The following is an 18,482-nucleotide window of genomic DNA, read 5'->3' as shown; positions in this document are numbered from 1 at the left end:
CAGGGACTAATTCCCATATGGACATTTTGGGGCCTGAACAACTTGGCAAGGGCTCTTCTGCCTCCCTCCAAGATTAAGATCCTCATCTCTGGGAACATCAAAATCAATCTGCTATGATAGCTTGAAGAGTCCTTATCCATCAGGCCCTAAACAATCTACTATCTCTCTTCAGAGGCAAAGAAAAAGCTTTAAAATCTTCTGTGACCTTCCTCTCGTCATGTTTTGCTGAAAATGACAAAATGTTCATTGGGAATCACAGGCAGGCATATATTCTGCTGTTGGGTCCAAAAAACAAAACAAAACAAAACAAAACAGGAGCTGGGATAAATGAAGTGTTACAGGAAATCTGGGCCACTTGTGGACTCCTAGAACAACTATCCTCTAGAAAGTAGCTATAAATACCTTTGGAAATAATTTCCCTTCAAAGGCCCAGGGAAAACATGCCAACTGGATTTTTACAAATGAAAGGTTTACTTTGGTAAAAGAAAACCTTTTACTTCCAAAGGCTGAAAGGCCTAGGCAGGGCTGGGTAGGTTAGTCTGTGGGGTGACACTGCCACCTGGTGGCTGGCATCCATGATGGCATGAGGAGCACAGCAACGGGGAAACCACTGTTCAAAGAATAACCAGAGCTATTAATAAAAAAGAAACTGAGTTTCCAGAACAGCCCTTCCTACTGAGAGGCTAATTCTTGTAAAAGTGGCCCCATACATGCAAGGAAAAAATAATTTAAGCTTGGAATTTACTGTGTGATATGAGCAAAAGACTTTGTCTCTCCACTGGATTCTTAGTACCAACTCTACTGAAAGATGTGTTAAACACACACACACACACACATTTCGACTGAAGAAAATTCTGAAACATTTTACTTCATATTATATATACTTTTTTTTTTTTTTTTAAAAAGGCAGAAACATTTAGGGTCACACCATTGACGCGAAAAAAACCTCGAGCCACAGGACCTTGAAAATCAGTCTTAAAATGTTTTGCTTTACATCGTCTTTTTCATGGCTGCTTGAGTCATGCTGAAGAGATAAGCTTCATAGATGATATTTAAGAAGTTGTCATCGTTCTGGAAAACAAAATCAAAAGACCCAAGGGAATGTGATTTGCTTGGCAGAAACCAAAGTAACTGAACTGCTGTGCTGACACTAGGATGCTCATCTCTACCAGTCTGCTCCAACAGCTGGCAGTTCTTCACTGCATATGGGAATCTTTTTTTTTTTTTTTTTAAGATTTTATCTTTTCATTTGAACGAGAGGGAGAGAATGAGTGGAGGAGAGCGGCAGAGGGAGATGGAGAAGCAGACTCCCTGCTGAGCCAGGAGCATGACCTGGGGCTCAATCCCATGAGATCATGAGCTGAAGGCAGACGCTTAACCATCTGAGCCACCGAGGCACCCTGAATATGTGAGTGTTAAGTGCAAATGGAGGCAAGGGCCGGAGTCAGCCGCTGGTTTCCAAGGATCAATCTGGGAAGCAGCAAGGGCTCATTACATACAGTCCAGATGGGCAGCCCAGCCACATGGCAGAATGGAATGAGGTTCACTCAAGAAAAGCCTGGGTCTGTTGTGTGAAAAGGAGGCTGGATTGGGAGGTAATGGGAGGTAATGATCCAGATCAAGGGTTCTCGAAGTTTGGTTAGCAGATTGCTGGTGCTTCTTAAAGGTCCCCCGAAGTCTCCCACAAAGTGTATACTTTGCTCTTGGCATTAGTTAAGATTTACTTGCAATATGCCACATTTTTCTCATCAAAACCTGCATAATTCTCCCATCAGTTACAGAAAGTTTTTGGTGTTGGCAAGTGGGCAGCCGTGAGACTGGTAGGCTCTGGGTTCCTCTGCCTGGCTAAGGGCTGAGGGAGAATCATGGGTCTAAACAGTGGGGCTCTTGGTTTTTAATTCTAGAGACTTCTCCCTCCCACTCAAATCCTTTAAAGCTTTAGCAATTCACCCACATTTCACATTCCCCCTTCATTCCCTTTTAGCACCCCACGCACAGAGCTAGCATTATTCTCATGCAATGAAACAGAGCAATGTTATCTCAGTTTTTCCTTATCCCACCAAGTCCCTGTGCGTGAGACTGTGTCCTATCGACAGGCGAAAGCTAAAAACAGACTGCGTGAGTGACTTCAAGAGTTCATCAGGAAGACAATGTCTACAACACGGGAAAAGTAAAGTGTATGCAGAGAGCAGAGGGAACATAAATGTAATTTTCCACCTAGCAATAGACAGGGCCTGCTCTAGACTTTCAGAGTCTTGGCTCCTATACAAAGATCTATGGAACCATGTTTTTTAAATGGAATGAACCAGAAAAATGTGAAACTTTTCAATTCAAATTTAAGGTTTTTTTTTCTTTATTGCTCATGAGAAAAAGAAGCAGCAGCAGCAGCAGCAGCATCTTAAAGATGTCCTAAGTCCTTACAAACTTACCAGGAATGGCTGACTAGGTGGGAAATACGTTTATACCAATATTTGTCCGTGCATTAGTATGGCCACGCATGTGTGGTTGATCTTTATCGGACTGCTAGTCTACTTTAACACTCAGACGCTGGTTTCTAGCCCCCGTGCCTTCCCTTCTCTCTAAAACACGTGACCTTTAAATAGTTTTTTAATAACAGAGACCAGTCTTTTCAACTAGAATGAGACAACTACAAAGTGCTAGGCAGCCCTCCGGAAGTCTGCTAAAGTGTAAGCAAAGTACCACAAAAGGTTTCTTAAAGACTGTATCAAAAAGACACCTAACTGTTCACCGAGGGGCCTGAAGCCCGTCTGGGAGAAGGTGCCCCACTTTTCAAGCCCTTGCGTATATTTTCCGGGCATGCTTCACTAGGTGGATGGCTGACCGGTCTCCTCCTGGGGGCCCGCCCCTCCCACCCCCATCACTACTGCCGCCCCCAGGTTCTGTGCCAGGGAAGGAATATTCTGCAGCCAGACTGGGGTTGAATCCTAGCTCTGCTGTTTACTAGCTGTGACCTCAGGCCCATCCCTTGGCCTCAGTTTCTTTGTTTCTACAACAGAAAAAAAGTAGGGTTGTTGTACAAGGATTAAATGCATTAATGTAGGTGAAGCCTGGGCACGGAGCTCTCTGAAAGTGTCAGCGGTTATGTGGTGAAGACCTCACAGGGCCGAGCCAGGCACATGGCTCACAGAGAAGTCCCGGCCCCCCATCCTGTCCTCATTAGTAGGTTTCAGAATTATTTGTAAAATACGCCCTTTGGAATCCCAGCCACCACTCGCTGCCCCCCTGCACCCTCCTCCTCAGCAGTCCGTGAGCCTGCCCCCGCCCCCTGAAATGCCCACTGCTTGCCCCACATGAATTTGACCTCTACTGCCTGCCTGCCGGCGAGCTGTCTGCGCACCATGGGGCACCTGTTCATGACACAGCACGAATTTCTTTCTTTTCTGGCAGGTGACAGTTTGGAGGACTCAGTCAATCCTCCATCCTATGAAATACTTGATGTTGGGAGAAGCCCAAAGCCACGGCCAGTTAACCGGGCCCAGAAGCCATGCGGTTTAGGTTGAACTGTCACGCGGTCTCTTTATTCTCAGGGAGGACTAAGCAGGCATTAGCTAACTGACACTTTCTCTCCCTGTGGCAGCCCCCCAGTGGGCAGTGCTGGTAAAGGAAAGAAAGGAGAGAACGTGGCCCTCCTACCTGAACAAGGTACAGCAGTGCTTCCTGGAGCTGGAGCTTGGTGAGTGGGCTGCTGGTGACCACGGGGGGCTCCGGGGCCGGCAAAGGCAGGAGGAGGTTAGTGGAAGCGGCAGCAGTTTCTTGGCTTCCCAGGGGCAAGAGCCCGGCGTCTCTCTCCTTCGGTGGGGCGCAAGTGGGTTGTGTGAACACCATGGGGGACATGAGCAGAGAAGGAGCCCGTGTGGCGGGGACGCGCGGAGGTGAGGTGGCCTGCTCACGGCAAATACACACAGAGGGCAGCAGTAAGTACCGGCTCATCAAGATCAAAGGGAGAGGGGGAGTGAGGTCCCTGGCTGGCAAGCGTGGAGATAAGTGGGTCTCAAGAGTAATCGTTGCCACTCCACCGGGGGAGGGAGGGATAGGGGCAAAACCTGCAGGAGCCTGATTCCTGGTCGGATCTCAACACAGGCTCCTTTGTCATCATTACAAAGCAGCTCAGGTGGTCTGTGCTGCCCCCGTGGCACAGGAAGCTAGCCCCCTGAGTGAGAGTTTATCTTTCTGGTTTCTTACCATCGCTTGGCAGCCTGCATTTAAGTCTGCTGGCCTTTTCCCTGGTTGTCCCTAGTCTGACCTCAAGCTTCAGCAAACCCCCTGGAGTTGCTGCACTTGCTGGGGGCACACACACATTTCCTCCATGTGGAGGATGCTTCCCAGCCTCTCCGCCTGCTGGCTCACTTTTCCCTGGGAGGCAGGCACGCTGACCAGTGTTCACCACTCCTGTGTCCCTTCCTGAGAGGACGTGACCGCTTGTGGACAGCATACACTGCTGGTGTCTCCAGCTCAAGTTCTGGGGTCCAGGAGGGCTGGTTGTGCTCGGCACTGCCAGTGACTTGTCTGTCCCCGAGAGCATGTCTACCTCACTTGGCTAAAAATCTAAAACCAAGTTTTCCAGTAGCTTTTCCCATTATGCAAGTGACATTTTGCTCTTCGTCTGACTCCTACCGCTAGCTCTCATGTGCTTCTAATGCAGGTGAGAAAAAAGAATGTTACTTACCAGCCTTCTAATGCCCCCAAAAGAACTCACGAGAAGGGGGCCATAAAGGCCTGCAGTCTAGAAGCTGCTGTGATTTCACCTCCTCGTTATGTTTGTGGTCAGAAAGAAGCATGGAGGAAGGTAGGTTGCTTGTCTCCTTTAACTGTCCCTATCTGCCCTATGGAGCCAGGGAGCTAGCATGGATGCCGCCCCAGCGGGTCCCAGCACCCGCCCTGAGGAAGAGCACATGGTCCACACCTGGGTGCTCAAGAGAAATGAGAATTGTGTCTGCAGAAGCCAATGTCAAAGTACTAACCCCAGCTTCCCTGTGTCCCAACTAGTGTCCTAGTTTTTCTAGTGTCCCATCCCGCCAAGAGAAAAAAAGCAGGTATGAAAGAGAGGGGACACCATGCAGCGAAACGAGGTTGTGGGCAGCTAACAACCATTCCTTTGTGACTGTAATAAATAAAGAACAAAAACACTTTGACTCGGGCTCTCACATACACAAAGACTTATGCTACGTGCCCATCATCTTTGTTTTCAAAAAAGTGAAGGCTTGTTGAGGAACTGTTGTAAGCTACTTGCCAAAACATGACAAAAGGACCAAGGATGACATCTGTAATAAGCAGGGAGAATATCTTAATTATTAAACCCAATGCCTTTTCAATGAATTTGTACCAATCCAAATGGGGAAAAAAAAAAATCAGTCAGATCTCCAAATGTTCCTCACAGGCCATCAAATAGCTGTGGTTTCATCGCTGTTTCAAGTTACTGATACATAGAGAGCCACCTTCCCTGAAGGACAGGGTGTTTCTAGAACTCACCGTATCTTCCCCTGACTGGCACTGTGTGTGTGTGTGTGTGTGTGTGGCGGTGGTAGGAAGGGGTGGAGGGTGAGTCAGATGGCAAACTTACTTACCCCTCTCTTGATCTTCAATAAGCTACAGTGGTGATAGAAATAAAAATAAAAATAGCCTGTACCTTTGAGGAGGTGATACGTTTTTCCTGTTGACTTCAAGCACCCCCACCCAGGACCATGTGCCTACAGAAGGGGTGAGTACTTAAGCCTCATCACAAACGATGAGGTACGTGCCCTCAGGTAGCACAATGCCCGGCATGTAGTAAGTGCTCAGAAATATTTACTGACTAAATAAATAAATAGTAATGATTTTAAAAGAAGAAGAAGAGGCCAGATGTCTGGCATCTCAAATGATTTCAACGCAGACGGGAAATGTTCACAGTCAAAGATTTGGGCGTTTTCTACACATCTCTGTTGTTTTCCATGTCTATGGGTTTGTTTCAGACCTTGTAACACTGTGAAGATTTAACTTGACAAAGAAAGTACTTCCTAAGGGAGGAAAGCCCCCAGATGGCTAAGCAAAGAAAGGGCTGTCTCTCCAGGAGGAACGTTATGGGGATAACAAGGTGCCAGATGTGGCTTGTGGTGCCCTGTCCTACACGGAAGCATCCCCAGAGCACTGAGGCTGATTCTAAGTCTCATCGAGTATTTACGAAGCGCTAGAGCAGTACAACCTCCTGCTCCTCCCCCTACCCCCTCCTGAAGATATCTACCTGAAAAAGAGGAGTCTGCTTTTCTGTGCCAGCTGTCTTGTCCATCCAGGACTCCAGAGCTTTCCGTGTCCTGGAGCCCTGAGCTACCACAGGAAACTTGGCTGCCAAGGCTGGTCGGTTAGATGTGTGCAGCTGCTGCTCCTGCTGGACAGTCTGAAGCTTCTTCAGTAACTCCTGAGGGGAGATCACTCCAGAACTGCTAGTCTGATTGCCAGAGTGGGGAAGCATGGGTCTTGGGTGTGTGGACGGCTCTTTGCCATGAACCTGGTGTCCTAGTGGCTGAGCTGGAAGGGAGCCATTGAAATACTCTGCCTGTGCCTGAGCCTGCCCCTTTATTGGGGCGCCAGGGGTGGCAGCGGGGAGGGTGGTGCTGAGGTTTGGGACAGCTGAGCTGGCAGGGGCTGCTGTGCTAGGCTCATACTTAGTTGCTGGCCTTGGGCCACTCTGAAGCTTCTCCAACAGGCTCTGAGTTCCGGAAGCACTTTGTACCCGCTGAGAAGTTCCAACACTATGTGTAGACCCTGGCTGCACAGGTCCCAGAAAAACTTCCCCAGCAGAACGGGTATTGCCATTTCTGCAGGGCCGGTTCTCAGGCAGCTCCGACAATGGGTGGAGGTCTGCACTCCGGACCATGAGTTTCTGAATGGCGGGACACAGCTGCTTCTCGATGGTGGGCGAGTGTCTTCTGGGTTCCTCGTAGGAGAGGGAGCGTACGACCCCCTGCCTAACGGGAAGTGGCTCCTGTTGCTGCTGCTGCTGGTGGATGGTCGGTGGGGACCCCACGGTTTCCTGACAGGTGGATTTGTCCTGCTTCCCAAAGAGAGCTGTCAAGGACAAGTGTTGGGGCTCGGGGTCTAAGGTCTGGAAAAAATAAAAATGTCTGAAAATGGGTCTACGTACAATTTGTTATATGGTGGGCTAGGAAACATTACTAACCTGACTGAGCGTATCTTTATTTACATAGGATCAGTTACGGAGAATGAAAAACTTGATAATTCTAATCAATTTTACAAATGTAAGACTTCCTTTCCAGGTAAAAAAATTTTCACAGGCTTCTTCGCTCCCATCCCCCAGAGAGCAATTGTTTTTAGCACCTGCTCATGGATGAAATAGCCCTTGATGGGCCTGAGGTTCACAGACAGGGGGCCACGGTGGTGCAAAGTTCTAGATACTAAAATGGAAATAATCTCTTCAACAGGAAGTCTGCCTAACCCTGCAGAGTATAAGAAGATGTTGAGAACATACAGGAATATGGGGATGTCAGTAGCCTTTCGCAGAATTAGAGAAATTAAGGATAAGTCGTTTAAACTAACTTGATCCCTTCAGCCATACACCAGTAGCTTTAAAAAATCATCTTATGCATACATACAACCATCCCTGATCTGAGTCAGTCATAAAGCTACCTCCTTCCTGCCCTATAGCCCTTCCTGCTCCTTCTGCTGCTCTCCATGTTGTTGGGCTAAGAAAACATGAGCTTCCTTCTAACATCAACATATTCCAGTTTCTTTATTAAAATAAAAAACTTCCATGGAAGGCAAATAATAAAAGCAAGCTAAGAGATAATTAGAAAAGACTTATCTTTTCAAAAATTCAATACAAGACTTTCATTAGCCAGTCTTTATGTCTTTCGGCTCTATGATCATTTTCAAAATTGATTTAAACGAATTCCTTTTAAAAAAAACCCCAAACCCTTAATAAGGAATAACTATGGGAAGTGGAAATAGCTGTACTACATTGACAATCAATAATAGGACTTTCAGATTAACAATTTTGTTATTGCTGCACTATTCTGCAAACTATCATAGACTCATACCAAAAAATGCTATCATTTTCATATATTGAGCTGCAAATACAATGATAACTCAGCAAGTCTACAGAGGAGTTTTATATCACTCCTTAGAACCGGAATCCCTTTCTATACACACAGTGCCCAGCACTGTAGCCGGAAAAGAGGAAGTGCTCAGAAATGTGTAACTGACTGTTGTTGCTTTGGCTGTCCTCCTCTCAGTGGCCTTGGGAAACCAACCACCTACCTAGGAAGAACGCAGGCCTGGCAGGTAATACTCCTGTCAGCTCTGACAGTATTATGAGTACACTGTTTTTAAAAAACACACTTCCTCTGAGGAGTTCAAGTCCATAAGAGATGGGCACGGAATATGGCAGATGCCAACATTAAAAATATCAACCCCCTTCTAGGAAGAATACATTATTAAAATGAAAACAATCTCCAAGTTGAAATCTCTCTTTCTTGGATTTACCCTGAAGCACCTCTGCTTCACCGCTGGACAGCACCAGGCTCTCCCTTGACTATGCTCTGGGGAAAAGTTCTTTCACATTCCAGTAGGGAAACTGCAAATGGAAAGCAGAGGACTTCTTACCTGGCTGGGCCGAGGTATGCGCTGTTGCTGGTTTTCACTGGGCTTCACTGGAATTGGTTTGATGAGATTGGGGTTGTCATAGATGGCAGATGAACTGGTTATCTGTTTTGGCTCAGAACAGGTTTTACACTGAAATGGAAAAAAGCACCTCATTTTGGGTATAAAAGAAGCTCTCATCTTTTTAAAAGAACATAACTTCTCGCTCTTTCTTTTATCTAATTGGTAGCTATTTTTGATAGACTTTCATGTGAAAAGGAAAATGACAATCTCCTCTGATATGAGGGATATAAATCAAGTTGCAGTTTAATTTTTCTTAGTTGCATAATTTCGGTGCCCTAAAATACTATGGCATTAGCCCTAAGACTGAGAGGCTCAGAGATACTTGGATATTTGAAAGGCTAAAGATATGCTTCAGAAGCAATAGTTTAAAAATATCTAGTCTAATGCTTTTCAATGACAAACAGTGATAGAAACAATTCTTTAAATGCCACGTCTGGATTACAGTATGGTTTTATTCACCCATCAGCAGTTGATTTAAAATTGGAAGGTTGTATCACCAAAGCAACTGACCCGTTTTATTTTACAAACCAAAAAGTAAAGCTGACTCACACCACTGCCTTAAAAATTACTAACATCCTCTTTATTTAATAGTTGGCTTTTAACATAAACAGAATAATTCATAATAATCCGAATAAAGTAACTCTGAGCATTCTGAGCCACTCACTACAAATTAGAACTTCACAAAGAAAGAGAGGAGAGACAAGACCCATCATTTCAAATACTGAATCATTATCATACATTAATCTAACCAACCATACAATCGCTAAACACAGTAGGATTCATGACACAACGCAGTGATGATGGCAGTCATTTATCTGGTTAAAACACCAAATAAAACTGAATATAAAATCACTACCTTCTATTTTATACTCTCCATAGCATTGCTAGTTTCAACCGTCAAGGACTCAGGTAAGAAAATATTTCACACTGTTCCTGACATGGAATGAGACATAAACATAATCTCAACCCCCAGGGACCCAGGGTTTCCAATGTGTTTCATAATTACTGGGTTGTATTTTCTAATTCAAGGATGTAGGAGCATGGGTCAATCACCACCAAGTTCACTTGGGCTTGTAAAGTTAATTGTACAAAAGACTAATCATTTTCTTCCAAGAATTCTATCAGTAATTTGGATATTTGGCACTAGATTAAGTGGGATGTGAAATTACTTTATGAGTCATAAAATGTTATTTCTAATTCTTAGATGAATGCTGGTGGTTAATGGTATGGCTGCATGAACTAACTGGCCTGGCTTTCCAAGGCAATAACCAACACAAGACACCTACAAAATTTTAGCATGAAAGCCTTTAATTTCTGTTTGCTATAGAAAAGAAAGTGGATGCTTAGATTACATTCACTGAATGATGCTGTTTGTATGTTTTCTTTTTTTTTTTTTTAAGATTTTATTTATTTATTTTACTCACTTATGAGAGAGAGAGAGAGAGTGCAAAGCGGAGGGGAGAGGAGCAGAGGGAGAGGGACAAAGAGACTCTGTGCTGAGTGTGGAGTCCGATGTGGGGCTGGATCTCACGACTCTGAGATCCCAACCCCGAGATCACAACCTCTCTATGTTAAGAGACCTTGAATTTCAAACCAAGAAAAACAGATTTTTCCCCACCTTCCCTATACATATATCCACACCGGCTGAAAGTCTGCCCTGTCTCTTGCTATGCATAAGCCCTAGATATCCTTTCTAAGTAAAATTGCTAGAAGCTGTTTTCTATCACTGAAGCCTTGCTTTCACGTAAAAATTGCTCTCTATCAAATTGCTCAGAATTAAACATCATCTACCTCAATAGTTCATAGCTCATTTTCCAGCTGTTTAATTTTCTATGCTTCTCCTGACCCAAATAACTTCAATATATTTGGAAAAAAAAAAAAAGAGTTGGAAAAAGTGTATAATAGATTCTCCATAGAGATCCTGAGGCACTTCTTTAAAGCCTTAAAAACTGTGTCACATGATCCCATTTTCTCACACACAAACGCAAACATATGTACTCATGCCAAGAGAAAAGTCTGGAAGAAAATACACTGAAAGCATTAAAAGTAGAAATCTTTGGGTTACAGGATTATGGATATTTTTTATTTCACTTTTCTACTTTTTTGAATTTTCTCACTGAGCATCAAAAGACAAAGTAATTTCTTAAATTTTATAAATAAGTCACAGTATATTGAAAGAGAACTATTAACTCTTGCCTTAAGCCACAAAACACAAAATAGTCCACTTCTGCATACTCAGAACTCAACTACACAGCCAAAGATCCTTTCTGGCCTTAGTTCTTCCTCTTACTGTGAGTTGGTGGTTTTACTGTTCATTTGCATCTTAACCCGAGCCTAATAGGGAGGAGGTAAAAGGAGGTGAAGTTCAAATTAACATGCTGCCTTATAGTAGATTCACAGAAAATTGTTTCTTGGGGGAAAAACATAAAATATTGGCCAAAATAAGGTTTTTAAATTCTTTTATTAACTTCATCTAACAGTTGCATCTGATGTCACTAGGCTTTACGTTACCAACAACATATACCTCTAGCTGAAATTTCTCCTCCTCTTATTTTTTGGGTTTTCATAAACTGAAGTATTTTAAAGTAAGGAAGAGCTCAGAAGTCACTGAGTTTATCAGAAAAGTGACATATATTTTCCTAATACCTCAGTATGTCCCCATGCAGTCTCTTCCTGAATACTCCCGGTGATGGGAGAGCCACTTCCTTACACGAGAAATCCTAGGGAAATCTTGTCTTCTTCTCTTTTGCCTCTGTCTGTGTTCCTCCTCTCCCATACCTCCCATTACTCATGAACTCCACATTTTCTGAAATGTCTGTGTGTGGGAAAAGAGGTTACACGAACATAGGCAAATATAAAGCAGGTCTGCACAACGCAGTGGAAGTTCACGGGGAAGCATACACATCAGGTTGTGCAGATCAGAAATAACAGGATGGGCAAAGCCCATTTGAAATGGGGCCTGAAAGACTGATCATACATTGACAGGTAAGGAAGGAGAGGGGACAGCATGGGAAGAAAGCCCTGAGGCCGTTAGAGGAGGCAGCACTGTTACTCTGCTTGGCAGGAGTTTCAAATATTTGTAGAGGGAAGTGTGGGGAGAAGGTAAAGAGGTTAGGAGAATAACCTGGGGCTATGTTATGCAATCCTTGAGGAGTCTGAAGGTCCATATGCTAGGCCATGAGAAACCAAGAAGAATTTAGACCAGAGAAGTAACAGGTGCTCCTGGAAGGTTACATCCTCTGGCTGTTAATGGCAGAAGGGATATTTCTTCTGTTGTTTATCACACAGTTGGAGCAATTAACGTTATGTATATAACACGTATTTGATTTTATAGAAAAGCAAGTCTATATACCGATTAAACATCTGCATTTTATGTCAACATTATAACAATCAATCTGGGGAAGCATAATGATGAATAGAACATTGCTTCAACCTCAATAAGCTTATGGTGCGAGAATAATAATAATAATAATAATAAACGAGGAAGAGCAAAATAAATTCTAAATAGTAACAGACTGGTGAGTTCAGTGGAAAGAATAATTAACCTGAATGAAGAGATCTGGGAAAACTCCGTGTAAAAGGTGGAATTTTAACTGGGCCTTGAAGAATATGAAGATTCTGAAGGGCAAAGAAAGTGAAGGGGAAACACGGCAAGTTGCAGGTACAGTTTAAAGTGATGGTTTAAGTCTCCGAAACCACTTATGAGTGTTTCTCTGTGTGTGTGTGCATATGTGTGTGTGTGTGTGTGTGTGTGTGTGTGTTCTGTGCTCTTTTGTGAGACAGTCAGGTGCAGCTAGAGGGAAGACACTGGAGAGGCTTAGGGAACAAATAAATATACTTACAGGTCTTAGCAACAAGAGGCCACATGGGGGAAGTCTCAGGATGGGCAGGAGACAAAGCAGGGGCTGAGGGGAGCCAAGACTAGAGCCTCTACTGGGGTTTCTGCACTTTAGGATTGGCTAGTCTGGATACTTTTCAGTAGGCTTTAAACTATAGGGTGATCCCTAGTCCTGTGACCTGAAATAATTAAGGCTGAGGAATATTGCCTCCTGGGGTGCTGGGGGCCAGATGAAGAAGGGATGGCTCTGGAGGCTAGTTTGCATGGCAAAGGCAGCCTCTGACTGGGCCCTTTGCTAGCTCTAAGAATTAATTAGTCCAGGGGAACCTGGATGACTCCGTTGGTTAAGCAGTGAGCTCTTGATCTCAGCTTAGGTCTTGATCTCAGGGTTCTGAGTTCAGGCCCTTTGCTGGGCTCCACGCTGGGCATGGAGCCTACTTATTAAAAAAAAAAAAAATTGTCTAGCCCAGAGAGGAGGATTCTAGCCCCAACCAGATGACTTTTAAGATGTCAAATATCATAAAATAAAAATAATACAATGTGTGTGTGTGTGTGTGTGTGTGTGTGTGTGCTGGGAGAAGGGAAGGAGGAGAAAGAAAGTAATTTTTGTTCAGTATATGCCTTTTTTATTTATTGGCCATTGTTGTGCTGTCTTCACAGAACCTAAGTTCCTGGAAGGCAAAAATGTCACCATTTGAGACTGATCGTTAGGGTGCCTAACATAGTACAATTAGGTAAAGTATAATGAATTGACAGTTGCCAAGTTATTAGATGTCTTTTAACAGCTGCTGAAGAATTAAGCAAAATGGAAAACTAATATAGAAATCGTTGTTACTGACCGCATCTGGGATTGAAGCACTTCTGTCCAGGCCCTCTGATTGAAGGACAATGAAACTGTGATTAATGCATATTCCTAGGCATTGAGTCAATCAACAACCATTTATTGAGCACATATGTGCCAGGAACATTGGAGGCGACTAGGCTTATGAAGATGAATACAGGGTGTTTGTTCTCTGTGCTCGAGGAGCTCACAGTCTACCCATCAAGGGCAAGCCAACCATCAAATCAAAGCCAGGCTGGAGAAAACGGGCCGGCTGTCCTTTAGCATGCCCCACTGCGTTCAGGACTTTCCTGATTGCTCCTTTGTCATGCCGTTTGATTTGTTTTCCGACTGCCCCTCTTCCCTTTCATTTTTAGTAAATTAGTTAAGTTTAAGAAAGCTCACGATGGGGATGGAACTAGAGGGTATTATGCTAAGCAAAACACGTCAGTCAGAGAAAGACCAATACCATATGATCTCACGTGGAATTTAAGAAACAAAACAGATGAACATAGGAGAAGGGAAGGAAAAATAAAATAAGATGAGAACAGAGAGGGAGGCAAACTGTAAGACTCTTAACTCTAGGAAGCAAACTGAGGCTTGCTGGAAGGTGGGATGAGATAATTGGGTGATGGGTAGTAAGGAGGGCACTTGATGTAATGAGCACTTAACTAAATTGAATTTAAATAAAAAATGAAAAGATTCAGGATCAACAATATATATTTCAAGGTGGGGCTACAAAGTCCACATTATATCACATTAGAAGACACATGTAACTGATTATTCAACCTTTAATGGCACTGGTCAGTGGGCTCACGTGATGGTAGACTGATTTTCATGGTGCAGTTTCCATCAGCCTTTCTAATATTTACATTACTAACGATCATCGCTTGAATCGCTTATTTTACTAGCATGGTTTTAAGTTCTATCATTTCATCTACACTCAATAGCTGGAATTCTTTGGTAGAGAAGACTTTACCTCATCAACCGGGATCATGTGGCTCCTCTGAAAATTTGTCTCTCCTGGTCAGACAGAATAAATGTTTAATTCCTTCCCATTAACTACCAATTTTCAGAGGAAGGCGCTGGTATCTTAGTACCTCCAAGAACAGACAATAATTACTTTTTGTACTGTTTTATATTTTTGGTCTGCTTGCTCACTCATCACCATGAACTCAGAGCTTATATGTGCTCAGTGTGTTTCAATTTACTGTAGTCTTTCTTGTTGATGTCCTTACTCAGTGGCCGCTTCAACTTGATTGCTGTGCCCCTTTCATAACACCCTGTTTACTTGATTTTCCTAAACCCAGACATGGAATTGGAAATTTCTTTAAAGAGCTCTGCTACCTTTTGGCATGAGGGGGAGAATAGTATTTAGTAACAATAATCTGGGGGCCAGAGGTGCTTGCTGCTCCTGAGTTGCCACTTATTTCTAGGTCTCTTCAGGGAAAAAAGTGAGTAACTACATATTTAAGAAACAAAATATGAACTAACTCTTACATTCCAACTTAAAATTTAATGTTAGATGGTTTTAACTTAATATCTTTTTACACTGAAGGTTTTGTTCTGACCGCATAAACATACTCATTTATTATATCCACGACAGCTAAAAAATTACAATGCCCATATTACCATTAACAATGAAACCATTGAATGAAGTTTACAATTTCTTTGCAGTTCTTTTTGTCTAAGGGTATTCAGTTCAAATATGGGGTTCTTTATTTTATTTTATTTTATTTATTTATTTGACAGAGAGAAATCACAAGTAGATGGAGAGGCAGGCAGAGAGAGAGAGAGGGAAGCAGGCTCCCTGCTGAGCAGAGAGCCCGATGCAGGACTCGATCCCAGGACCCTGAGATCATGACCTGAGCCGAAGGCAGCGGCTTAACCACACTGAGCCACCCAGGCGCCCCAAATATGGGGTTCTTAAGTCACTCCCCAATTTCTTTTCTAAGTAATTATGCCATAGTATGATATTCAGTTGTGTAATGTTTATTTCAGCTGGTTTCTAAATTCTAGGTTTTAACTGTCTTTTGTTTTCTTGATTTTCTTTTTTCCCATGTTTCTAGAGAGTGATAATCTTCAATTCTCAATTTTTATAATAGCAGTTTATAAAATTGAGAAACTAACCCTCCTATTTACTTAGGTATAAACATTTCTTTTCACTTTGCTTGTGTTTTTTTAAAACCAGGCAAAACATTTATTTTTTTATTTTTATGTAGTTGAGTTAATTTGCCTTTGGGTTTTAAGGCAGAGTTTATTAGGAAGACTTCTCCTTTCTAGATTACAAAGAAATCCATACAGATTTTCTTCTGGTGTTTGAATGGTTTTATTTTTAACATTTATATTTCTAATACATTTGGGATTTATCCTGGTATAAATCCAATTTTGTATTTTTCCAAATGGCTGCCACTTGTCCCAATATAATTTATTTAAATATCCACTCAAACAGCTGATTTGAGATTTTCATCTTTATCATGTCCTAAATTTCATATACACTGGGGTGCCATTTGGACTTTCCCACCTGTCCTACTGGTCTATCTGGCTGTTTATGCATCAGTAACATCAAGACCATACAGTTTTAAGTGCTTACGGTTTAATGCCTTAATATCAGACAGGCAGAGCTTGTTCCCCCTTCTCTCCCATCCGATATTGCTCTTGTTTGTCAAGATTTTTCCCACTACTCTTTCTTACATATTTCTCCATATGAACCTGCTAGTCAACTTGTCTGGCTCCAGGAAAGAAGAAACTGTCTGTATTTGTTTAGGAATCATCTTAAATTTGCAGATTAAATAGAAGTGAGTGCTTTAAGTTTTACCTTCTTATCTAAGATCAGGACATAACCTTCCCATTTGTTCAAGTCTATTTTTACGCCTGTCAGGAGTGTTTAAAAGTTTTCTTCATACAGGTTTTGCTCATTCCTTGCTAATTTTATTCTGAAGAATGTTATATTAATAGCTGCTATGGTAAATGGGGTCTTCGAGTAAACCTTCTGATTGGATACTGTTTGTATATAGGAAGGCTGCTGATTTTTTAGTCTACCTTTAATCCACTTAAAACAAACGGTATTCTTTAGCTCGCTAAAAACAAATAGAGATTTGATTTTTCATTCGATTTTGTTTGGTGGAAGGAATAGCACTAACCCTTCTCCCACAAGCATGTTACCACTGTAGGATTTAAGTATGTTTCACAAAAGAAGACAAAAACTCACCTTGGTGTATTCATCTTTGGCCTTGGTGAGCATTCTTAAGATATCTACTTCCTTGCCCTCTCCTGAATTGAGGATCATTGGGGAGTTTCCTGTTCCACCTCCCTGATGGGCTTTCAACTGTTCATACTGAGTTAGGCTAGAAAAATAGAGGGGAAAATCCACACAAGAAAAACAAACTCAACACAAATGGCTTATAAAACCATCTAATTCCCATCCACGTGTTTTTATGTTTTTTTAAGATTTTTTTTAAAGATTTTATTTGTCAGACACACACACACACACACACACACACACACATACAGGGCACACAAGCAGGGGGAATGGGAGAGGGAGAAGAAGGCGCCTGGCTGAGCAAGGAGCCTGAGGCGGGGTTCAATTCCAGAACCTTGGGATCATGACCTGAGCCAAAGGCAGATGCTTAACTGACTGAGCCACCCAGGCGGCCCCACTTATTTTTATCTTGTTATAGTCATAGTAGAAGTATGACTGCTCAGGAAGTGAAAGAAGAAAAACGAGAGTTGAGGTCCTGAGTACTAGCGGAGGTCCCAAGTGACTACGCGTATGAACCCAGGGGAGGGGTGGCCAAACTACGGCCTGAAACACTCACTGATCAGTTTTTTGGTTTCTTTTTTTTCCAGAAAAAGTTTGCCAACTCCTCATTTGGAGCACTTGAAAGGACTCATTTAGAACCCAATTTAGAGTTCTCAAACACTGAGCAAACCCCACAGCAAATCGAGATCCACTCCCCCTTTTTGTTTCAATGTGCCTTGTACTCAAAGCAAAATCGACGTCAGCAACTCAAATCCTATAATCCTCTGGCAAATTATAAACTGTGAAGATTTCATTCTAGAAGAGGGGGCGTTAAACAAACAAACAAACATCCCCCCCCCCAAAAAAAACCAGAGCAATGAAGAGTGTCTTCTGTTTTCCTGAAAACAATACAGGAGGGAGACCAGATCACTCCTAGATGGTGCCAGGTGACATTGAGAAAAATATTTTTCCTTCTGTGTACTTTGACTTTCAGCTCAGATTTTTTATAACGGCCATGTCATTTATGGTAAAAGACACCTGAGAATTTATGGGAAGGTTTAATTCTATCGGAGGAAGGGCTCGGAATCTACACTTATCAGCTGCTTATTGCTAGTCAACAATCAATTTCCTGCCCCCGCTGTTAAGTTAACTACTGCCGAATGCCAACAATTTGAACATGGTCTTTCGGCTGAGCCGCAGGGCATTTTTTTCATCTATATGAAATCCTGCTATTATGATCCGTTGTATGGTTTACAATAACATGAATGTGTTAGGAACTAGTGGTGATGGGGGTAAATACCAGTTTGAACCCACTTAATCACCATCTGTAATGTGAGCTGGTTACCTACAATTAGCTATCATCACAGGCTAGACTTTCAGAAGCCTATTCATAAAAAAGTGTTCCCCACATTTCATTTTTGGGGGTCACTTTTTAGTCATTTCATTGCCCCGGGATTTAAAATCGGAAAATGGGTGCCTTCACAGATGGAGATGTTTTGTCCAATCTGCGTAGACAGCTGCCATATTGTGTGTTCGGTGGAGCCGGGTCACCGGCTGAGATACGGCCTGGGTAGGAAACCGATTTTGTTCCAAGGCTCTAAACCCTCCCCTAAAAGCAGGGAATTAATTGCCTCTCAGGGAGCAGCCTCGGGGCTCAAGGACTGATCAAAGAGTTGACCAGTCACAGAGGAGACAGCATGCTTACCCAGGCCTCCCTTTCAGTGCAGTCAGGGAGTCACGAGTAGGACAGTCAGACCCTGATTTAACTTTCCCAAAACGCGGGCAAGACAAACCACAAGGCATCAAGAGATTAAAAGAAAGAGACCAGCAACAAAAAAAGGGACTGCCTACTGATCACTAAACCAATACTGACTCCGATATTTCCAATAAGACTGAAAATAAAGTCT

At 42.9% G+C, this 18,482-nt stretch overlaps 1 protein-coding gene across 1 annotated transcript in view; it reads right to left on the bottom strand.

Moving 5' to 3' along the window:
- Window positions 1–836: 836 nt before the first annotated feature.
- DCP1B (decapping mRNA 1B) overlaps window positions 837–18,482 on the bottom strand; it is a 54,272-nt gene continuing 36,626 nt past the window's right edge. Inside the window, exons 5-9 of the mRNA XM_059184400.1 lie at window positions 16,546–16,681; window positions 8,617–8,745; window positions 6,239–7,099; window positions 3,655–3,903; window positions 837–1,071 (exon numbers count right to left, since the gene is read on the bottom strand). Coding sequence (XP_059040383.1) covers window positions 991–1,071; window positions 3,655–3,903; window positions 6,239–7,099; window positions 8,617–8,745; window positions 16,546–16,681 — 1,456 coding nt within the window. The 3' untranslated portion in view covers window positions 837–990. The remainder of the gene's footprint in view (window positions 1,072–3,654; window positions 3,904–6,238; window positions 7,100–8,616; window positions 8,746–16,545; window positions 16,682–18,482) is intronic.

This window comes from Mustela lutreola, chromosome 8 (genome assembly GCF_030435805.1).
Source record: "Mustela lutreola isolate mMusLut2 chromosome 8, mMusLut2.pri, whole genome shotgun sequence".
NCBI classification, from domain to species: domain Eukaryota; kingdom Metazoa; phylum Chordata; class Mammalia; order Carnivora; family Mustelidae; genus Mustela; species Mustela lutreola.
Note: the sequence above shows the minus strand (reverse complement) of the source record. Positions and strands in the feature narration are given on the sequence as shown.